General features: G+C 41.9%; 1 protein-coding gene across 1 annotated transcript in view; it reads right to left on the reverse strand.

The window, feature by feature from the left end:
* Srpx (sushi repeat containing protein X-linked) overlaps positions 1-19,260 on the reverse strand; it is a 38,198-nt gene extending 18,938 nt beyond the window's left edge. The window contains exons 1-4 of the mRNA XM_015488106.2: positions 19,041-19,260; positions 14,434-14,625; positions 12,875-13,051; positions 4,226-4,352 (exon numbers count right to left, since the gene is read on the reverse strand). Of these exons, the coding sequence (XP_015343592.1) occupies positions 4,226-4,352; positions 12,875-13,051; positions 14,434-14,625; positions 19,041-19,245 (701 nt within the window). The 5' untranslated portion in view covers positions 19,246-19,260. The remainder of the gene's footprint in view (positions 1-4,225; positions 4,353-12,874; positions 13,052-14,433; positions 14,626-19,040) is intronic.
* Between the last annotated feature and the right edge of the window lie 2,243 nt (positions 19,261-21,503).

Raw genomic sequence — 21,503 nt, forward strand, 5'->3', positions numbered from 1 at the left:
GACGGGTCTGGACCTCTGCGCTGCGTGGCGGAGATTCACTCGTCTAGCGCAAACTGTCACCTCCAAAAATCCTACCGATTCCCGGCCGGTCTCTCTTTAGTGGAATTTTGCTAGGAGTTTCTCAGCAGGTCGAATCTAAGCGTATCCATGCGTCTCTCTGACCCCGTTGTTGAGGAGGTACTGAAAGCGCTGCTTCCTCTCTCGCCGCCATGTTGGATCTCTTAATTTATTTTTTTTATGTGGTGCTCGGGATGGAACCCAGGGCCTCCCACATGCTAGGCGAGCGCTCTACCGCTGAGCCACAACCCTAGCCCCCAAAGGTGATTCTTATAGACCTAAAAAGCAGTTGTTGAGCTCCTACTCTGCCCAGGATTTAGGGAGACTGAAGGGCCATCACTGAACCACTTTGATCAGAACAAAAGTTTCTTGAAGAATAGGATCTTCTGAGCTGTGTTCTATTTTGGAAGAGCAGTTTGAGATCTGAAAACAAGGCCCCAAAGACTGGAAAGTTTAGATTATATTTTCATGCTGAAGGATAGAACAGAGGGTGGAGACTCTCCAGTCTTACCCTTGTTCTGGAGTGGACCTGAATGGCCTCCCTATTGGGAGGCCTAGGGAATATTTTGTGAGGAAAATCATTTAAAAGCATAGTCCAAGGAGTCATTGACAATTTGGCCATTTGGCCATGCAGGGAGCACAAGAAATTTATTTACTTTTTTTTTGTACCAAGGATTGAACTCAGGGGTGCTTAACCACTGAGCCTTTTTTCTATTTTACTTAGAGACAGGGTCTCACTGAGTTACTTAGGGCCTTGCTAAATCGCTGAGACTGGCTTTGAACTCATGATCCTCCTGCCTCAGACTCTGGATCAGTAGAGAACTTTCCTGAACAAAAAGGCAAATTCTCTGTGAGTCCTTTGTTATTGTAATATAATAATAATAATAAGAAGAATGGTAATAACAATAATTTCTCTCTGTATTTACTTACATAAATCTTACACACACCAGGCACAGTTCTAGACTTTTTACATATTAGTTTCTTTAATCTTACAAAACCCTATCAGGTAGGTAATACTCTACATTTTACAGATGAGGAAGTTGAGGACTGAAGTTGTGCCCAAGATCACACAGCTAGGGTGACTCCAGCATATTTGTTCTTAGCTATCTGATGAGAGCACCAATAACCACAACATAATCAAATGCCAGCTTTTGTTTATTTTGCAATATACAGATAATTCCCTGCTCTCTGTAGTTCTTGGGAAAAATGATGATATTTGCTAATAATAGATATGTGCAATTATCACTGTCACCATTGAGGAAAGCCTTACACATAGGTGGGTGAAGTAGCTGTTCACAAGGTATGAAGCGAGACCTCCTGGCAAAGTGTCACAAATACCACCATTTAGAGATATGTCAGTTTGGGCTTTAGATGCTTTAAGATCCTTAGGAAGCAGGTTAAAAATTCACATAAATCTGAAGGGAGTGATCTTCTGAATACAAGGAGCTGCTAACCTCTCTGAGACTCCATTTCATCTGTGACATGCAAATAACAGGGGTCAAAAGAGAAACTCAAAGGAAACACTTGTCTCAGAACTTGACACTACAACCTTTCCTCTTAGAAGCAAACTATGTAATGGTGGCTTGGAAAGGACATGGGAGGAGTGAGTCACGGGAGAAATGTCAGGGAAGCAAGGAGCCAAGCAAGAGCTGAAACGGGGACAGGACAGCCTTCTCTCACTGTTCATCCTGCTGGAGTGCCTTCCCCACAGCATCCTGCTCCAAGCCTGTGTGAGCCTGGGGCTGGAGAACTCTGGAAGCAGACAGCTGTGCTGGACAGAGGGGCAGGGGCTACTAAGATGCTCTTTTAAAATGTCACATTTCTGGCTGGGGCTATAGCTTAGTTGGTAGAGTGCTTGCCTTGCATGCACAAGGCCCNTTTCTATTATGTTTTAAAGAAAGAGGAAAGGGAGTCAGGAGGGTTTCCTGATTCCTCCAAATCCCAGCAGTCTTGGCCATCTACCCCAAATATTTAGGAGAATAATGAGGGGACAGGATGATTTCCTATTAACTTGTGCTCCGTTCATCTGGAATTGGCATAAACCGAAACCTGGTACACTTAGTTCCGGATACCATTAAAATATTAAATGTTATTTTCTTCTGTGAAGTTTTAGACTTTGCATGGGAGAAGGATCATCTGCAGCTCTTGAAGAAATTCAAGAACCCTTCAATATTCCAACTCTGGGAAGACACTTTTGCAAAAGGACCTAAAGGTTTGGGTATCAAAAACTATGACCCCCCCCCCCCCCACACACACACACAAAAAGTCACATTTCACCAGGTAGATGGCACATGCCCAGAGGCTTTTGAGGCTGAGACAGGAAGATCATGAGTTCAAAGCCAGCCTCAGCAACTTATCAAGACCCTGTCTCAAAATAAAAAGGGCTGGGAATGTAGCTCAGTGGTAAAGTGCCCCCAGTACCAAAAATAAATAAATAAATGTCACATTTATAACCATAATACACAGGTTACCCATAAAAATCCCAAGGCAAAGCTTTTAGACAAAGCAGGGGGTACATCTGGTGATTTAATATTGTATGTTTATTATAAAGGATTTCAATAGCAATTATAGTTGCAGAAATCTAAGAAACTACTAGATGCTAGGGGCTGGACCAGGCATTGTTCTAGATCCTGAAGAGTCAAAGATAAATAAAAGCCAATCCCCAATTATGTCAACTGTGACTTTTTTTCTATTTTCTCTCTCTCTCTCTCTCTCTCTCTCTCTCTCTCTCTCTCTCTCTCTCCTTACATTTCAATCCCAATCCCCTAAAGTTTCTCCTAAGGGCTTTATGTACATGTGTATGTGACAGCAAATAAATTTATTTTGAGGCAAGTTCTCTCGAAGTCACCAGGCTGGCCTCCAACTCTAGATCCTCCTGCCTGAGCCTCCTAAATAGATGGGATTACAAGCAATGACACCATGCCCAACAAAGAGTCAGACTTTATCTTTGAGAAGTTACAATGGGAAACACAACTAGTACTATTTAAACTAGATGAGGCACTGGAGGGAGATTATCTGGATATATAAATAAAATATCCTTTAGGGGTGAGAGACTCAACCTCTTCTTACTGGGAAATGTTCTGTTATTGCTAATAATTGTGTAAAAATGTTCTATCTTGCACAGCCTAGATTGATAGGATTCTAGAAAGTGTTTCCCGCTTCATGGTTCACCAGGGGATACGTTGGAGGCAACCTTTTATCCACAGATGAAAATTCTCTGGAGTGGCCTAATCGAGTCAAGTACATTAAGGCACAGATGTGAGCATGCTGAAGTAAAGTAGTGGCCTCCAGGGAACATGCTGCCTGGGTACAGACCCAAATAACAGATTAGAACAACACGTGCTGAACTTCACCAAAGAGAACCACCCACTTTTAAAAGCATCTCAGAGGAACATCAAACTACTAATGCAATGAATGAACAGGTCCAGCAGAATAGGGTCAAGGTGGCAAGAAGGCAGAGGACACTTTTGCTTTATTTATAAACTTCTGTAAGTGTGTGGATGTGGTCAAAAGTTTAAAAAAATAAATTAAAAATCAAATGTTTGGAAAGAAGTGGATGCAGCCTCCAAACCAAGGGGTGGAAGAGTTTTGTGCTAAACTATACCCACAGAACACAAGAGGATAGCACCTAGCTGGTCCTGGGAGACTCAGGGGACTTCCTAGTGTAGTTGGAGGCCTGGTAAGGCCTGCACACATGAATGGAAGCCTTCTGGGCAGGCAATGAAGCGGATTCTATCCTAGAATTAACCAGTTGGCTTCCTCTTTCTCCTTCTGTTCTTCCTCTTCCTTTCTTTCCTCCACCCCTTCTTACAAATAGCTACTGAGTACTTACTGTGTGTGCCAGACACAATTCTGGCCATTGGGATATGGCTGTGAACATACTGTACTGGAGATAGACAATAAACAAACATAGTACTAAAACATATAGTATGTTAGATGGTGGCCCCAGGGGCAGGCCACACCTGAAAGCACAAGTAGCCCATTATAGACACAGTCTCCCACTCTGAGTTGTAAATGTCTCACATAAAAGAGGGAACCTGGGCTGGGGACATAGCTCAGTGGTAGAGCATTCACAGAGCATGTGTGAGGCCCTGGGTTCCATCTTTAGTACCTCAACAAGAAAAGAGCAAGAAAGACAACCTCATTTCAGATTCCAAGTTTCACTTACTCAGTAAGAATGCCATCTGCTGTATCTCTTCCTTCTGGTGTCTCCCAGGACACGCGTACCGTTAGCTTGTTGGGTTCAGCAATGCGTTCCTTCACACTTGGGCACTTGATTCTAGGAGGTTCTATATCTGAAAATATAACCCAAATATTCTCACCGTCATCAAGAAATATCTTGTCAAATTGGGGCTCACTTGAGGTACCAAGACTTCTACACATATTTTTGAAGAGTTTCTTCACTCCCTGTATTTCTCTTCCCTCTTTTCATTACTCTTTCTCTCCTGCTGAGTTTTGGAGATAGTGTGGGTAATCAAACGCACAGAACTAAACCTGCAATCATCTGGCCTTGCTAAGTGTCCCATGAGGCAATGCATTAGCTCCAGCTCCTCTCCACGCTTCTAAACTCTGCCAACTGACTTGGCAACATCGCAGTTATCCAGTTAAAGCTAAAAGTCATTTGGCTTTAGTGAGCCCCTCCTCCTTTAAAGGCAATGATAGAAAATACTAGCAAAGGTACCCTACCTATCATCTAATCTGATTCAATTCAAGGCAACAGATCTTTCATGAGTGCCTAACTTACCCAAGGCTTCGTTCCAACTGTGGAGGAGGTGTGAGAGAATTAGTGCTCCTGACTTGTCAGTTTAAAGTGTTCTAGGGGGATTATGTCACCATGCATGAAATATAACACAAGGTGGAAAATGGCACTAACCCAGCCAGGGTAAAAGTGAATACTATGGAGGTGCAAAGGAGCCACCCAAGTCTTTCATTTTTTAGATGTGCAAACTGAGGCTCAGAGAGCTTGGGTGATTTATTTAAGACCATGCATATAAGTAATGGCAGTGTGAATGACATTGCAAGATGCACTTATCACTAGAGCAAGCTCCCTCTCTTGCTGATATGTCTAGTCCCAACATAGCATTCGTATCTTTTTCTTTTCTTTTCTTTTTTCTTTTTTTTGTTTTTGTACCAGGGATCAAACCTAGAGGCACTTAACCACTGAGCCACATCCCCAGCTCTTTTTTTCTATTTCATTTAGAGATAGAACTTTGCTAAATTGCTTAGGNTTTTTTTTTTTTTTTTTTTTTTTTTTTTTTTTGTATTTTATATAGAAACAGGGTCTCGCTGAGTTGCTCAGGGCCTTGTTAAGTTACTGAGGCTAGCTTTGAACTTGTCATCCTCCCGTCTCAGCCTCCTGAGCTGCTGGGATTTACAGGTGTGTGCCACTGAGCCCAGCAGCATTCAGTATCTTAAAACGGGCAATGGTCTGTCTGGGCCCACTCTTCCCTCCAACTTCCACTACATCATACCTGTGGTTTTGTGTTCTGGGACAGCAGTTTTACCTTTGCTATAGCTTCTAAAGGCCCCCCAAATTTCCCCAAACCAGTCTCTCTACCTGGCTATAGAAGTTCTGTCCCCTTACTTTCCAGATGGTTTGATAATGAAGTCAAGAAATAAAGGAGATGCCAATTCTGCACTGGGTTATATTTCATCTGATAGCTGAAGTGAAATCACAAGAGGCAGTTTGAACTTTTGCAAGTTCTACTTGATGATTCTGAGCAGGTAGAGAATGTATTTAAAGAGAGCACAGGACATTCAGCTTTGTATTGCTTTACATATCAATCAATAATTATCTAAATACTATTACAATCTGAAAGAAAATTAAATGTCCTTTTGATCCTGAATTGCAAAGGTCTTTGAAAATTACATGCATCAAGTAAAATTTGTCCTATATTTCCTCTGTGTCTTATAACTGCTCATTTTATTTGGGGGTAAGAAACTATGAATAGTTTGTTAAACAATTTTACCTTTAGCTATCTGGATTCATTTTCATTCTATGTCATGCTTCAATGGAGCATGCATTTACAGCTTTAATATACTAATCCTAAATTGAACAACTACCATATTTTATTGAATCTAAGTCACTACTTATTGTGCCATGCATTCCAATTTCAGGGATATTAAAATGTAAAAAAAATGCCTCTTAGCACTTATAAAGTATATAAATCTTCTATGAAAGATGATTTAAATGCATTTGAGGAGTCCATTTTCTAAGCTTAAAAAAATCCTTTTTTTTTTTTTTTTAACCATGATAGGTGATAGAAGACATATGAATATTTCACAGCTGTGGGTGATCAGAAAGACAAGTATACAATGTCTGCCACCTGCTGGTCAGAGAGAGCCAGCACTTGCTGTATAGGAAATCTATTTATGAAAAAATGTAAAGCAAAACAAGAGGAGCAAGGAGAGGATATAGATTTCCATATAGAATCATATAATGTTACCATATTTTCTTGGAGAGATAATTGTCAGAAGGAAGACAGACTCTTAGTCTGTGCCAGGTAAACTAAACCTTTGGACGATACACTGGGGTTTTGTCCTATAACAACTCTATGTAGTGACAGTGTGAGCAAACGCACTCCAAAGTAGGTCATCTAAGTAGAGTGTCAGAGCCTCCCACAGCCAGCTTATGTCCCGTTAACAATGACCAATGGAAACTGGCCTAGTTTTTCAGAAGTAGCACTCTTCCAAACCAGAAAAAGAATAAATAAGTCACTACAAATAATAGCTAAGATTTCCTGAACCCTTCCTATATGCCCACCGCATGCTAAGCACTCCCCCTGCATTATTTCATTGAATTGAATTCCAACAACCACCCATTAGACTAAGCAGTGCTAATAACATTCCCATTTATAGCCTGGGAAGCATTTCTTCTCTTGGAGGATTTCTTTGTGGTCCGGGATCTTAAGGCACCATTACATATTTTAAATTTATTTTAATAAGCCAAACACTTCTGTGAGTTTGTTGGCTGTTGGCCTGGTGTTTTCTTCCAACCTTTGCATACATATTCTTTTGGGATTGCCTGCCACCATCTCCTTATAAAACCTTGAAGAGCAACAGCAGGACTCAATTCTAATTCATCCTCAAACAGCTGCCATCCCTCTCAGCTGATAAGACCAGCTGGCCTGCCCATCAGCCGATGCTCTAAAGACCTAAGCCTGTTATTCCCCAGCCCTGGGTCACCATAGCTTCTTATAAGTTATGATAAATTTCCATGAATGAAATGAACAAAGTTACTATAGAAACATAATTACTATTCCTTGTTGAGTCAGGATGCCTGAAGAGCCAGTTATTGTGTGGAAACCCTGAAGCCTTAGTAAAAATCCTGTCCTCTGCTCTCTGTCTCATTCATTGGAGACATCTGACAAACCATCTCCCTTCTTTGTGTTCCAGTTTCTTTGGTGCCATAAGTTTTCAGAGAACTCTCCAGAAAGAATGAAAAAAGCCAAGAAGTGGAGCAATTAAATCCACAATTAAAAGTCACCATCTTTGCCTGAAAAATGCACAACTAAAAAATATAAAAGAGGAGAAGTAATATATTACAGTGTTTCAACTACTGCAGCTTAACTATTTACTTGGAAATCCTTAACATGTCCAACCTTGTAGGTGGCAGAAATAAGGAAGAGTTTCAAAAGGACAATCACTTGTTCACCAACTAAAAATAAAACGCAAAGAAAGTAACCCTATGCCAATTACAGACCTAAGCTCTTCATAAGTCTGGCACCTTCTGCTTTCACTGGCTTGGACGCCATCTAAAGTGATGGACTAGAAAGACCATGTAGAGAAGGTGTGTGTATGCGTGTGTGTGTGTGTGTGAGGGGGGGGAGGGGGGCTAATTCAGTCAGACCCCAGCCTGTATAGCTTCCCCCAGCTGGGATGCAAGAAATGTGAGGGAAGCCATTTTGGATCTTCTATCCCTAGTCATCTCAACTATTACCGTGAACAGTAGACATGAGCTATCCCAATGAAATCCTGCCCAAATTTCCAACCATTGCTCAACTATGTTAAGCAATAACATAGTTGTTTGAAATCACTAAGTTTTGGGTGGTCTATTGTAGAGGAATAGATCACTGATACAAATATCAGTTTGTGGTTGGTGATGGAAGAAAGAAGAGTTCATTTTGTGGAGGCTTAGGAAGTCAGTGACTGCACAAGGCACAGCAGAACCTTCCCTTTGATGATTCTCTCAATTGTTTGTTTCCCCTAACCAGAGAACAGTCCCTGTAGATGGCTCTGGGAAGTGTTCCATTTCTTTGGCATTCTAAGACTTCAGAGAACATTCCAGAAACAATGAAGGGGAGCAATGAAGTCTGCAATTAATAGTCACCATCTTTACCTGAGATGCCCAGCTAAAATTTCATTGGTCATACCGTAAAATTAGACTGGGCCCCTCAAAGTGTACCTATTCAGTTTGCACTGGCAAGCCATAGAAGTAAAAACTAGATCAATACCTCAATTGATCAAATGGTTTTAAAACTGAAATTGGATTCCTGAAAATTCGGAAAGAATATGTATTTGTCAATCCATGAAAAAATTAGCATCATTGAAGGGCCCCGCAACAATGTACTGACACATTTGTTCTTAGTCCACTGATGTTTTTATCAACTGTTTTTATCTCAGCCCTGAAAATGTTCCTATGGGTCATTGGGTAAATCAAACTGTCAGACAGTTGGGAAGCGAGAAAAATGTGCTATCAATTTGCATATCTTAAGTGTTAGAGTTTTTTTTTCCCCAGAATTTCCTTTGTGTTAATGAATATCTATATGTTCTACTCTATAAGAAACATAAAACAATAAGTGAGCAATTCCAAAAGCCATGTTGACTTTTACCCCGTCCTTTAGTAAAACAATTAAATGGGTGCCTTCTACATGTTGAAAGACATTTGCTGGGTTTTCTTTGTCCATGATTTTAAATCTATCAATTTTTTTTCTCCTGTTTTGGCCTTGGAAGATGTGTTAGTCTAAAAGAGAGATCATGTGTCTACTGAAAATCTGGTCTCTAAATGAGAACTTGATGTAATTCCAACGATCCATTGTTCAATGTAACCAAAACTAACTGAAAATAGAAAGAGACAGAAAAAAAATACCCCCCAAAACAATAGTGGTTACATTCTAAAGGATTTTTAAAAATATATCAGTGGAGGTTGTGGAGATCCTGCAATTTACAATATATTTTTTCTCCTACATTGAATTATCTATATCTACTTCTGTAATAACCATGAATTTGAGTCCACTGCCAGAGTAGAGTCTGAATAAGTCTGAATAAGAGAATTAATTTTAACTTGTGGCACTTTCAAATTAGCCAGACCACAGGACTGACCACCTCAGAGTCAAAGAAAGCCCAGACTTCCCTCTTCCAGACTGTTCTGGAAGAGAATTGGAGCAACTTTCTCAGCACTCAGCACAGTTCTGGCCAAGATATTCTGGTTCAAGGTTGTGTGGAAACCTGGGAACTACTCAGCCCCCATGGGTCAGCTGCTAAAACAGGCTGAGGCTCTAAGTTATGCTCAAGGAACCCTTATCCCTGCCAACACACAAACAAACTTATTAAGCTAATTTAATACTTTTAAAGCCAGAGAAGTAAATGATACCTTTGGGGTAAAATTCGCTGGGGACAAGCTCCAACATGTCTGGTACTCAAATCAAAGAAAGCACTGCCGGCTTGCTTTCCCTATTTTTCTTTTTCCTGGGAGCTCCAAGCTTTCCCGTGGCTCCCTGTGCCCGCTTTGGCCATCTAATTGCATGCGCAATGCTCTTTCCCCAAATATGCCTGAACCTTATACTGGCAAATTGTACAATAAATCTCCTGAAATTGGGGTTCATTTCTTAGTTTCTTCTTTCTCCCTCTGGGAAAGTTCCAGGACCATCTGGTCCAGCTTTAGACATGCTTGCTGCTTTTTGAGAACAACCAGCATTTTCTTTCCATTGTTGCACACAATCTGGAAATCTGAACAGTATGGTCCCTAGCAGGCTCTGCCAAAGCTTGCTTAACCCAAAGATTTTTGAGTTTCTCCTCTCCTCCCACCATGACATTTGCCCCTTTCAAAAGGAGGGAACAGAGATTCATGTTTCCCCCTTTGGTTTGTTTTCAAGAATTAACTTGCACGTACAAAGCTCAGGGAGATACTAAAAGCAACATCTGTCAGGTGTCCTTATGATCTGAACATCTAGCCTTAGGCTATGTCTCCTAAGAAGCGCACGTCCAAAGCGCACCCCTGCAGCACACTCCACCTGTACCCCTTGAGCAGGACTGCTCTGCAGTTTTATTTTCACTGAGCATGATGAGACTCAAGAAGAAAAGTTGAAATCCTCAGAGGAGGGTGACCAGGCCAAACATTCTGTTGGTACTTAGTTTTGCTTTAATGTCTCTGTACTGACAGCGCGCGGAGAGTATCACAATGATATTGCTGCAGATTTCTTTCTTTCGTTCTTTTTCTTTTTCTTTTTTTGATACTGGGAATTGAACCCAGGGGTGCTTAACCACTGAGCCACATCCCCAGCCCGTTTTTTGTATTTTATTTAGAGACAGGGTCTCCTGGAATTGCTAGGTCCTCTCTAAATTGCTGAGGCTGACTTTGAACTCATGATTCTCCTGCCTCAGCCTCTTGAGCCACTTGGATTACAGGCATGTGCCACCATACCCGGCTCCTGCAGAGTTCTTTGCCAGCTGGGTGCCACGTAGGCTTGCCAGTAGGAGACACTCTCATGGATTAGAAGCGGGAAAGAGGTAGGAGCCACAGTGTTTCTGGTAGTAGTAGATTCAATGAGTGTTTCCTGGGCTCCTGACTTCCTTTTCGTCAGTAATGATGTCAGTTACAGAAATGTCAGCATCAAGGTAGGCTTATGGACTTTTGGGTGACACTATGATCCTACTTCTGCTCCTACAGCTGTGGTCAGTAGTGGCTTCCTTATCTAACTAATTGCTGATAACAGGATTTGTGCAATTTTGCTCCAGTCCCTATATAAAATTCCTCTGTTTGAAATATCTAAAGTGGTTTCTGTTGCCCTGATTACTGACCAATACAAGTGCCCACTTAAATGCCAGAAGAGAAGCCTAGAATAAATCTGAGTCAGTTACCTGAATTATATATATAAATTACACGGAATTGTAGGTTCCATTGTGGCATATCTGTACATGCATATAACATAATTTGATCAATTCCATTTCCAAATACCTCACTTGCCCTAATCCTCTTCCTTTACCCTAAGATCTCCTGTTGAGAGCCACAGCTAGAAGTTGCTGGGGCCGCTGTGAGCCAATCATCAGCTGGCAGCTGGAAGTTTGCTGGCAGCTGGAAGTTTGCTGGGGGCCACAGCCAGAAGGGGCCCCAGCAAACTTCCAGCTGTGGCTCTCAACAATCTCCCTTCTACTTTTATTAGATATTTTATTTGGACTCTTTGCTTTTGTCAAATGAATTCAAGACACAATCTAGGCTGTGACTTGGATATGGAAGAGTTTGGTTGCACATAATTTCAGAGTGAGAATGGCTGATGCCAACCCAAGCCAGGCCAGGGAAGTTGTCTCATGCTGGCCCCTAGAGGATAACATCAGATTTTGGTCTTACTGTTGAAGTAACTGCCCCAGACACTGAGTAGTCAGGAAGGAGTCTTTGGGGGTAAAGCACATTAGCAGACTGAACTAAACTGTTCTTTGGACAACAAGCAAACACAAAGTACCCAGAATCCAGGCTTCTAAGGCCAGCTGATTTGCCCACCCCTCCTCCCTCACTCTGATCCTTTAGGTCAGAGCTATCTGGTCTTAGGACCTGAGCTATCTCTGGATTCAGGGACTTTAGGCCTGAGAGCCTGGAGATGTAGTCCCAGGCTGGGATCTGTGTGACCTCAAGCAAGTCAATCCATCTCTCAGGCCTCATCTATAAAATGGGGAATGGAATGAGAATGCTCTCTAAGGGAGTTCCTGGCAGCTCTCAGGGTTTATGTTTTAGTTAGCTTTTTCGAAGCTGTGACCAAAAGACTCAGCAAGAAAAACGCAGAGGAGGAAAAGTTTATTTTGGCTCATGGTTTCAGATGTTCAGTCCATGGTCAGTGGACTCCATAGCTCTATGCCTGAGATGAGGCAGAACATCATGGCAGAAAGTCTGGTGGAGGAATGTAGCTTAGGACATGGCAACCAATAAGCAGAAAGAAAGCTTCACTCACCAAGAACAAAACATAACCCCAAAAGGCACACCCCCAGTGACCTACTTCCTCCAGCCACACCTTACCTGCCTACAGTTACTGTCCAGTTAATCCATATCAGTGGATTAATCCACATCAGTGGATTAATCCACTGATTAGGTTGAAACTTTCATAAGCTAATCATTTCATCTCTGTAAATGATCCCCTGGAACAGTGGTTCTCATCCGCTTGAAGGAACTTCAAAAAACTTCAGTGCCCCAGATTTTTCAATTCAGCAGATAAAGGGGGTGTGAGAATTTGCATTTCAGGACATGCTCTCTGCAGGACTATCTCTGCAAATGTTTATGACTGTCCCTGGAAACTCTGCTCAATGCTATAGGACCCTGGACTATCTTGGTAGGAGTGTACCACACCTCTGCTCGCCAGTAGCTGCCTGAATAGCCAGCCAGAAAAGAGACAAAAGTCACATGGAAGCCATCAGTCTTGAAGTCAGTCTTAAGACAGAGACCAGGGTTAAGTCTAAGGCCAGCAAGCCAGGGATAAAGAAAGCTACTAAGCAAAGTTGGTGCTTACACTTCACTCATGCAATATTGATGCTGCCTTTAAAATCCACTATCTGAACACCCGCTGCTCCTCCCCAAGCATGTGTTTCCTTGGGGACTATGGAATTTTCTTACCCACACAGGAGGCTGGCCGGCCGCTCCAGGCCTTGTTGTCCATACATGTGACTGTCCGTTCCCCTTTCAATGTGTATCCTGGTGAACAATAGTACTCACACCGGGAGTTAAAGTAGGCACCATCAACACACTTAAACCCTCCATTTGCTGGCATAGCAAGGGTAGGGCATCGCTTTTCTGAAAAGGAAAATCAGATCTTCAGTATTTTTTCATTTTTGTCCATGGTGTTTCAGAATCCAGAAACTTTTATAAGCATACAGTGAAAAGTTCATTGAAATGGAACAGATGGAAGTAGAGAAGCAATGGCTGGCTATATGTCACACAGAAGAGATACAAAGTTTCAGGCCAGACTGGCTTAGGTTGGCATCTCAGCCAAGCCACTGTCAGAGGCTATTTCCCAGAAAAGTCTCAGATGAGGATTTGACTGTGAGTGGCTTAGTAAGAAAGTGCTCCCAGGGGAGACCGGTGAAGAGAAGGGGAAAGCAGGACAGGGAAGGGGAGGAAGCCAAGCAGGGGGTGATCCCCAGCATAGTCAATATCGGCCTGCAGGGTGATTGACAGCTCTGAGCCTGTCTGACTCCAGGCAAGGAGGCTGGCCTTTGTTAATCCTTTACCACTCAGACATTGCGCAGCTCTGGGCTGCCTGTGGGGGATGCTTTCCCTTGTAAGAAAAAACAGAGAGGAGTCCTCTGAAAGAGCAACAAGGTGGACCGAGCAAATCTTTGTTTTTTTTTGCAGGGAGTTCCAGAGATCGAACTCAGGGGCACTCGACCACTGAGCCACATCCCCAGCCCTATTATGTATTTTATTTAGATAGGGTCTCATTGAGTTGCTTAGCACCTCGTTTTTGCTAAGCCTGGCTTTGAACTCATGATCCTGCTGCCTCAGCCTCCCAAGCTGCTGGGATTATAGGCGTGCACCACTGCTCTTGGCTCTGAGCAAATCTTTAAGGGCAAGGTGCTCAGAAGTTGGGGAACAGGTGAACCAGCCTGGTAAAAACGCACTGGGGAGATTTGGGTGAAACATTGGTAAGTGTCCACTGCAGTCACCCAGTTGCATAATCTGCATGACCTGGATCAACTGGCTGCAGCCCTGAGTATCAGTTTCCCCAACAAAGACTGGCACCCTTGTTTCTAGGGATCATTGCAAAATTTGAATGTTTGTGAAATGCTAGGCAAACACTACGTGTTCAGTAAGTGGTGGCTGCTTTGAGTAACCAGGGCATCTAAAATGTGCTTCAACAATGCTGTACCACAAACAGCTTTCTTAGCCTCTGTGTGTCATTTTTTTTCTCAATCCCAACATCTCTTTAGGACCCAGAATTTACTGAACAAACATCAACTATTTGCCACACTCTCTTCTGTCCTTTCCCCAGACAACTGATCGCACCCTTTCTGAAAGGAGCCCTGTCAAGTCCAGCATGTCTTAGAAACCCACTGGCTGCCACTCACAAGGGGAGCTTTGCTCATCAACATTCATTGAAAAGCCCTTATCTCAGACAAAAAAAACTTCTGACTCTGATTGTCCCTGAGGACCAGGCACAGGACTGAGCTACTCACGTTTGCAGATGACCTTGTCGGACCACCGCTTGTTTGACTGGCAGATGAGCTGGGAAGAGCCATGTAGCTCATATCCCTTCTGACAGCGAATGTCACACCTGGTTCCCAGGGCTGTTTTGTAGTATCCTCCTTGAGGGGCTCTGCAGTACACATCCCCATACTTCACCTTGATGGGGGAGCACCAAGGAGTGTCTACAGGTAGCAGAAACAAAGGAGGGGAAAATAGGAAGTAACATATTCAGAAAACGCATCCTCTCACTCCTGCAGTCCCAACCTGTTTACATTCCAAATGTTGGACCTCCAGTAGCACCCAGTTACTGTGGATGTCTCTGGACAAGGAGAGTATGATCTAGGGGTCAGACAGAGCTGAATGTGATTCCAAGTTCCTTAAAACCTAGCTGTGTGATCTTGGACAAGTTACCCTACCTCTCTAACCTATGCCTATAGCCAATAGGGCTGTTAGAAGGACTAAATTTAAAAAATGTCTGTTCATCACTGACCACAGTGCCTAGCACATAGTAAATGTTCAATAAATGCTTTGTCTTTCTAGTATTTCCCTTAACTGGAAACATAAATCTCTTCAGGGTCCATTGATATGATTGTGAACTCTAACCCTAGCCATAGTGTATGTGAGGGTGTCAGTAATATACATATCACTATAAAAAAAAAATCACATACAATGTTTTCTGTTAATTTGATTTAAGTTACAATTTCCAGGTGTTTGCAACAGCATATAATTTTGCCTTCAAGCCACAGAACAATTGCTCCTCATAGGGAAGCAACTTCCCTTTTCAGATGTCCCTAATTATGCCCCATTTAGGTAAGACAGTGACACTTTTCCAGATGGCAAAGTTGCAGGGTGTTTTGATTTCAGTCTTATTGTTGCCCAGAGCACACCTAGAATGACACTAATAAATCAGAACTTGTCCCTTGGCTCTTTGAAAGCCATTAAACACAAGGGCAAGACTAGCTTCTTGGTGCAGAAGTTCCCACAATCCACAGGGGCCTGTGACAATCTCCCTTAACTCTGCCAGACACATTGAATGTGAACAAGAGCCCCTACCGTACAGCGCTTGTCTTGTCCCACTGCCACAGCACCTGAGCTGTCAGCGAGTGGGGTAAGTCTGCCATCGTGTGGCCAGGAAGGAGGACAGGCCGCGGTTCACCTTCCCAGGATTTTACTGAGCTTGTCACCGCTTGTCAGCCACAAAAAACAAAGGTCTTGTCTAGGGCTGGGATTATGCTTAGCGTTAGATCGCTTGCCTAGCACGGGCGGGACTTCAACACCTTATAGAAATAAAGCCATTGTTGGGGCTGGGGTTGTGGCTCAGCGGTAGAGTGCTCGCCTTGCACATGCAAGGCCTGGGATTTGATCCTCAGCACCACATAAAAATAAATAAATGAAAAATAAAGTTATTGTGTACAACTACAAAAAAATCAACAAAAGAAATAAGTCCATCTACACCTAAAAATAAATATTTTAAAAAAAAGGTCCTGTCTAGGTCTTAGGCATGCATCACTTTTTAACGTTTGTGCTTTCATATTTCCTTTGACTAATACTTTTATCATATAATGTTTTGCAGACAGTTTTCAAGAGGGTCCTAAGCTCAGGACTTGAGTAATATTCCCTGGATTTTCTGATTTAAAGTGATATTCTGACAGCTTGCCCTGAGAGCTGATTAAATTCATGTGGATATAAACTCGAGGAAGCTCACACCAGTTCTGCAGACTTCCTTAAACAGTTTCCTTCCTCTAAGGGTTTTATGCATATAGTCTGTATATGTACTACATATATCTGTGATACATGCAAATATAAGCAGCATATACACACATCACAAATTCACATGCAATTAGCCAATTTTGCCTCCTATTCTGAGTCTTCAAATTCTCCTACCAGCGCTGGCCAAGAAAGCTGTAGTGTTGTCAACATGGTGGGGGCCGGGCAGGGAATCTTGTTTTCATTTATTTGCAAAAGAAATTTCTTTTGGGTTACTTTCCAAGACAAATCTTTGGAAGATATTTTGACAGTTCAACAGCTCTGCAGTGATAGTAATTAAAATGTCAGTGAATGACTTGAATTCAAAGTGCCTGCAAGCAGCATGAATTAATGGGAATTAACAAAATGTTCAACACAGAGGTTTAGAAAAAGAAAGCTCTTGTGCTGCTTTAGTTAAGATGGGGTTTACTAAGTAGAATATAAATTGATTATTCTAGAAAGCCTTTTCAACCCTCTGGGCCAATGTGGAAAGAAAGCACTCTAGCTAAATGGAGTTCAGGAGGTAGGCAACGTCATGTAGCAGTCTAATGAGCTACTAGCTGACTCTGGCTGTGAACCAAAACACCTTTTCAGACCCAAGTGTAATGTTGGCTAGCTGTGTGACTCTGACAAGTCACCCACTCTCTATGTCCTTGGTTCTTCATCTGTAAATGGGATAATACTGACATATCTACATACCTCCCCCTTCCCTCAATCAGTATGAATATATGATGAGATTTCAAGTAAAAGAATCAAAAGTGGGCTGGGGTTGTGGCTCAGTGATAGAGCTCTTGCACAGGGCACTTGGTTTGATCCCCAGCACCACATAAATGTAAAATAAAGATATTTGTCCACCTAAAACTAAAAAATAAATATTTTTTTTTAAAAAAAGAATCAAACGTGATGCTTGCCACATACTGGGAACCCAATAAGTGGCAGTTAAATTTCTCTTTCTTTCTTCTTTTACTTTAATTTAACTTGAAAACACTTACTGAGTATATACTCTGTGCCAGGCACTGTACAGGGACCTGAGAGTCTAGAGCTAATAAAGGTTCACATCTATTTTTTTTTTTTTAACAGTTCTGGGGATTGAACCCAGGGTGCTCTACTACTGAGCTACATCCCAGCCCTTTTGATTTTCTTATTTTGCTAATATGCCCAAACTGGCCTTGAACTTGCAATTCTCTTACTTCAGGCTCTCAAGTGCTGGAATTTTAGGCATGTGCCTTCCGCCACGCCATCTCTAACTTTTAAAACTAGAAGACTTTAAGGGTTGGGGGTGTAGCTCAGTAGTAGAGTGTTTGCTTAGCATTCATGAGACCCAGGGTTCCATTCCCAGCACTGAAAAAAAAATGTAAAGATTTTATTGTATAAATTTAAAGTGTACACCATGATTTTTTGATGTACATATACATAGTGAAATGATCACTACAGATAAACAATTTTACTGAAAATGGAAACAGTTTCTCAAAAAGGATTTATTCCTAACATACAGAGGGCAGGCTCTAGGACAGGGACATATGCTAGCTATGTGGTCTACCTTCCACTTTGCAATGCTATAAAGTTAGGGTGGATACTGGGAACAATGATCTGAGGTTATAGTTAACCTGTTTTGTATATGTGAAGGTTCACTGTGTGTATTGTAGGAAGATTTTTCAACAAGCAATTCAAAAAAAGTTTTATTTTAAAAACCCTGAATTTTTAAAAAGTTGTATGAAGCAGAGCATCTCCTTACCCCACATATCTGATTGACATATTTGTACTTGACTGGTTAATTCCAGAAGCTATGAAGATAGGAGCTACAAATAGGAACAACTTCTGCATTCAGAAGTCTAAGGAAACATGGTTACAGTGGGCAGCATTCCTGCTCATAGGCACTATTTAGAAAGATTGCTCACTTCTGTGGAAAATAACAGAAGTTGTTTTCCTGAAGGATGCTCTTTAGGCTGACCATACTGCCCTGACTCTCCTATGTCTCAGACATATCACAACAGAGAAGGGCAGGGTCCTCTTGCAAAAATGGGGACAAATTTCCTGGGAAAAATGCCACAATATAACTTTATTAACCAATTTTCTTCAAATTCTCCCTCCACTGTAAGAGGTAAGAGGAACCAGTTTCAGAGAGAGAGAGAAAGAGAGAGAATCTAAATTTACCTTTATTTTCCCCAGGGCTCTCCAGGTCTAAGAGCAATGTTTCATCAGTAGAAATATTTGTGAACATACTTACCTGAGCCTGCATAGAAGGGTCTTGATTAGGCTTTTTATACCTGCTGGGGGTGGATTGTTGGAAATGTATAGAGATGGAGGCCTTTATCATTAAGTCTCATTTGAGTGACACACTTTACTTATCATTTTAGGAGCCATGCTGGGCTCAGAAAGAGCATGATGAAAGGAGCTTATGAAAATCAAGTTTTCTCATTCCCCATTCAGCTCAGTACATTAGCAGCACTGGGTCCAGACTTGACCTTGGAGGGTTTACTCTGGATGATTCTGGCTGTAATGTATGAATCAGGCAGAACTCAGGGCTTGATTTTCACTTTTGTCAGCTAGAGCTTGCCTTTGCAGAGTGAGGACAGTAAAGAAACTTAGGAGAATAAAATGACCATTAGGTACTGATGGGTAATACATAGGAGATTTCCAAATGCGCTTTTTTGTTCTCTTTATTTGGCATTTTTTTTTTCTTTTTTAATGGGAGCACATGTGCGCTTATTTTTAATTTTTTCCCCTTGGACAATGAATTAGAACTTAAACACATTGTCTGGTCACTTTATTACAGTCTACTCCACAGGGCAAAATGGAAAGTTCTCCTGGCATCAGCGGATCATCATTAGCACATAAGCAAAGCATTCACCTTTATATCTAGCGTGTGAATACCCGACTTCATCGTCTTCTAGCGGTGAGTCTCCCGATCCTACAATAAAAAAAAAGAACAGAAACTGCAGCAAGAAAAGCCACAAGGTATGGACACGTATTTCAAAGCATTGCCTGGGCTTAGTCCATGCAAGAGGTGCTATTAGAACGCAGAGCGGAGAGCAAAAGTTTCTGCTGCCATTCATGAAGGGACAGGGGACCTCTCAGAGTGAACCTGGCTGGGTGGAGATTGCCAAAGCCATTTAAAATGAGCCTTGAACCATTTTGGAATCACCATATGCCAACTGAAATTCTGGAATAAGGAATGAGAGGGAGTCAACTTCACTCTGAGAAGATGCCAGTGTATATGAATCTCATGCCAGGGAAGACGCAGTAAAATGTGTGACTCAGACACAACCCACAGTTTCTCCAGGAGAAAAGGAAGCCCAATAGGATCACGTGTTTTTGGCATCTGAAAACTGGTTCTTGTGAAATGAATTTGGGTGAGTGATAAGGTGATAAGTCAAATGTCTTATCTAAATGTCAAAAAAATAATTCAAATCTTCTTTGGTATATTTCTAGGAAATAAGGTCTGAAGCAGATGATCTAGATGTTTATTCAGAACCTCTCACCAAGCCATGGATAAAATAAAAAATATTATAATGAGTCTTTGTACTTCTCCAAATAACCAAAGTCCCAGGGAGAAAGTCTGTGTATTATTTTGAAATGAACTCACTTGGAAGTCGAACCTGAATTGTTTTTGCAATATTAAGTATTGAATTTCAGCCGGGCGTGGTGGCGCACGCCTTTAATCCCAGAGGCTCAAGAGGCTTTTGTGAGTTCAAAGCCAGCCTCAGCAAAAGCGAGGTACTAAGCAACTCAGTGAGACCATGTCTCTAAATAAAATACAAAATAGGGCTGGGGACGTGGCTTAGAGGTTAAGTGCCTCTGAATTCAATCCCCGGTACCTCCCCCCCAAAAAAGTATTGAATTCCAGGGATCAGTGGATCTTTAATCCTCGAGGTGGTAGCAATTTCTAAATTTCAAAACAGCAATCTGAACTTTAGAGAACCTCCCTCTAAACTTCAGAGTCTGATCACCAACCCTCAAGTTAACACCATATTGACCACACATTTGCCTACAGGTACCAGCAATTGTAACAGAAAAGAAAATTGTAACAGAAAAACTCTCTTCTATGAAGTTATTCAAATCCCCAGGCAGGATGAACTAATAAGCAATGGTCCCCATTCCACTGGTATTCTGGATGAGAGATATAGAGTGTGGAAATTGAAAGTGAAGAGGTGATGACAGCTGGACCATGTCCATTTGGAAAAGACTCCCCAACTAGAGAAACCCTGTTCTGCATTTTGCATTGTTGCAGATTTCCTCACCTGGTCTCTGGCCACCCAAGCATGTACAAAATTACAGACTATTCATTGTCCCATATTTTTTAAAAAGTGAACATAAAACCCAGAAATGTGAATCAAAAGCCTGTGCTCAAACCCCTTGATCCAAGTCACTCCGCTGCTGGGAATCTATCCCAAGGAAACAATAGAACTGCATGTGAATCTTCAGTTATCCAAATTAAGCATGCATGGGTGCGTGTGCGTGTGTGTGTGTGTGTGTGCCCCCCCCACACACACACACATCAGATGCATGAGCACCAAACTCACTCTCTCTCACAAACACACACACACTTTCCATCAGTTATCATCCTGGTTAACCTGTCTACAGCATTTAGTATGAATAACCATCTGTCTATTCCATGAAGCTTTCTTCTGCACTGGATTCCAAACAACAACGCCTTCCTTATTCTCTTCCTTTTTTCTAAACAAACTCTCTACACAGCACCTCTTTTGGGGGGCACTTAACCCCTGAGCCACATCCCCAGCCCTTTTTATTTTTTTTTATTTAGGGTCTCACTGAGTTACTTAGGGCCTCACTAACTTGCTGAGGCTGGTTTGAACTCTCAGTCCTGCCTCAGCCTCCTGAGCTGCTGGGATTACAAGCGTGAGGCACCCCACCCAGCCCTGCAGAGCACCTCTTCATCAGCCTGCTATTTTTATATAAATATTTCTCAGAGGTCCAGTCTTGGTCCTTTACATATCTCAAGACTATTTTCCTGGGCTATCCTACCCATATAGTTGACTCAAATACACTCCTTGTACTGAGGACAGAGTCATTATTTCTAGCCTTGAACTTTTTTTTCCCTAAAAGTCAGTCTAGAATTTTCAACTGTTTTCTGGCTATTTCCATACTCATACTCAACCTGTTCAAAACCAGATTCCTTTTTTCACCACCAAATCTGTGCATCCCCAAACTGTTTCCCATTTATTACATCAGTTAACATCACCTTCAAGCTAATCTGCCACATGTAAAAATCCCAGCTTTTTATTCTCCTATCTTCTTCATATATTATATTCTGCATGGCCTAAACCTTTCAAATCTACCCCAGTCAAATTCA

The sequence above is a fragment of the Marmota marmota genome, unplaced genomic scaffold (assembly GCF_001458135.2).
Source record: "Marmota marmota marmota unplaced genomic scaffold, marMar, whole genome shotgun sequence".
NCBI classification, from domain to species: Eukaryota; Metazoa; Chordata; class Mammalia; order Rodentia; family Sciuridae; genus Marmota; species Marmota marmota.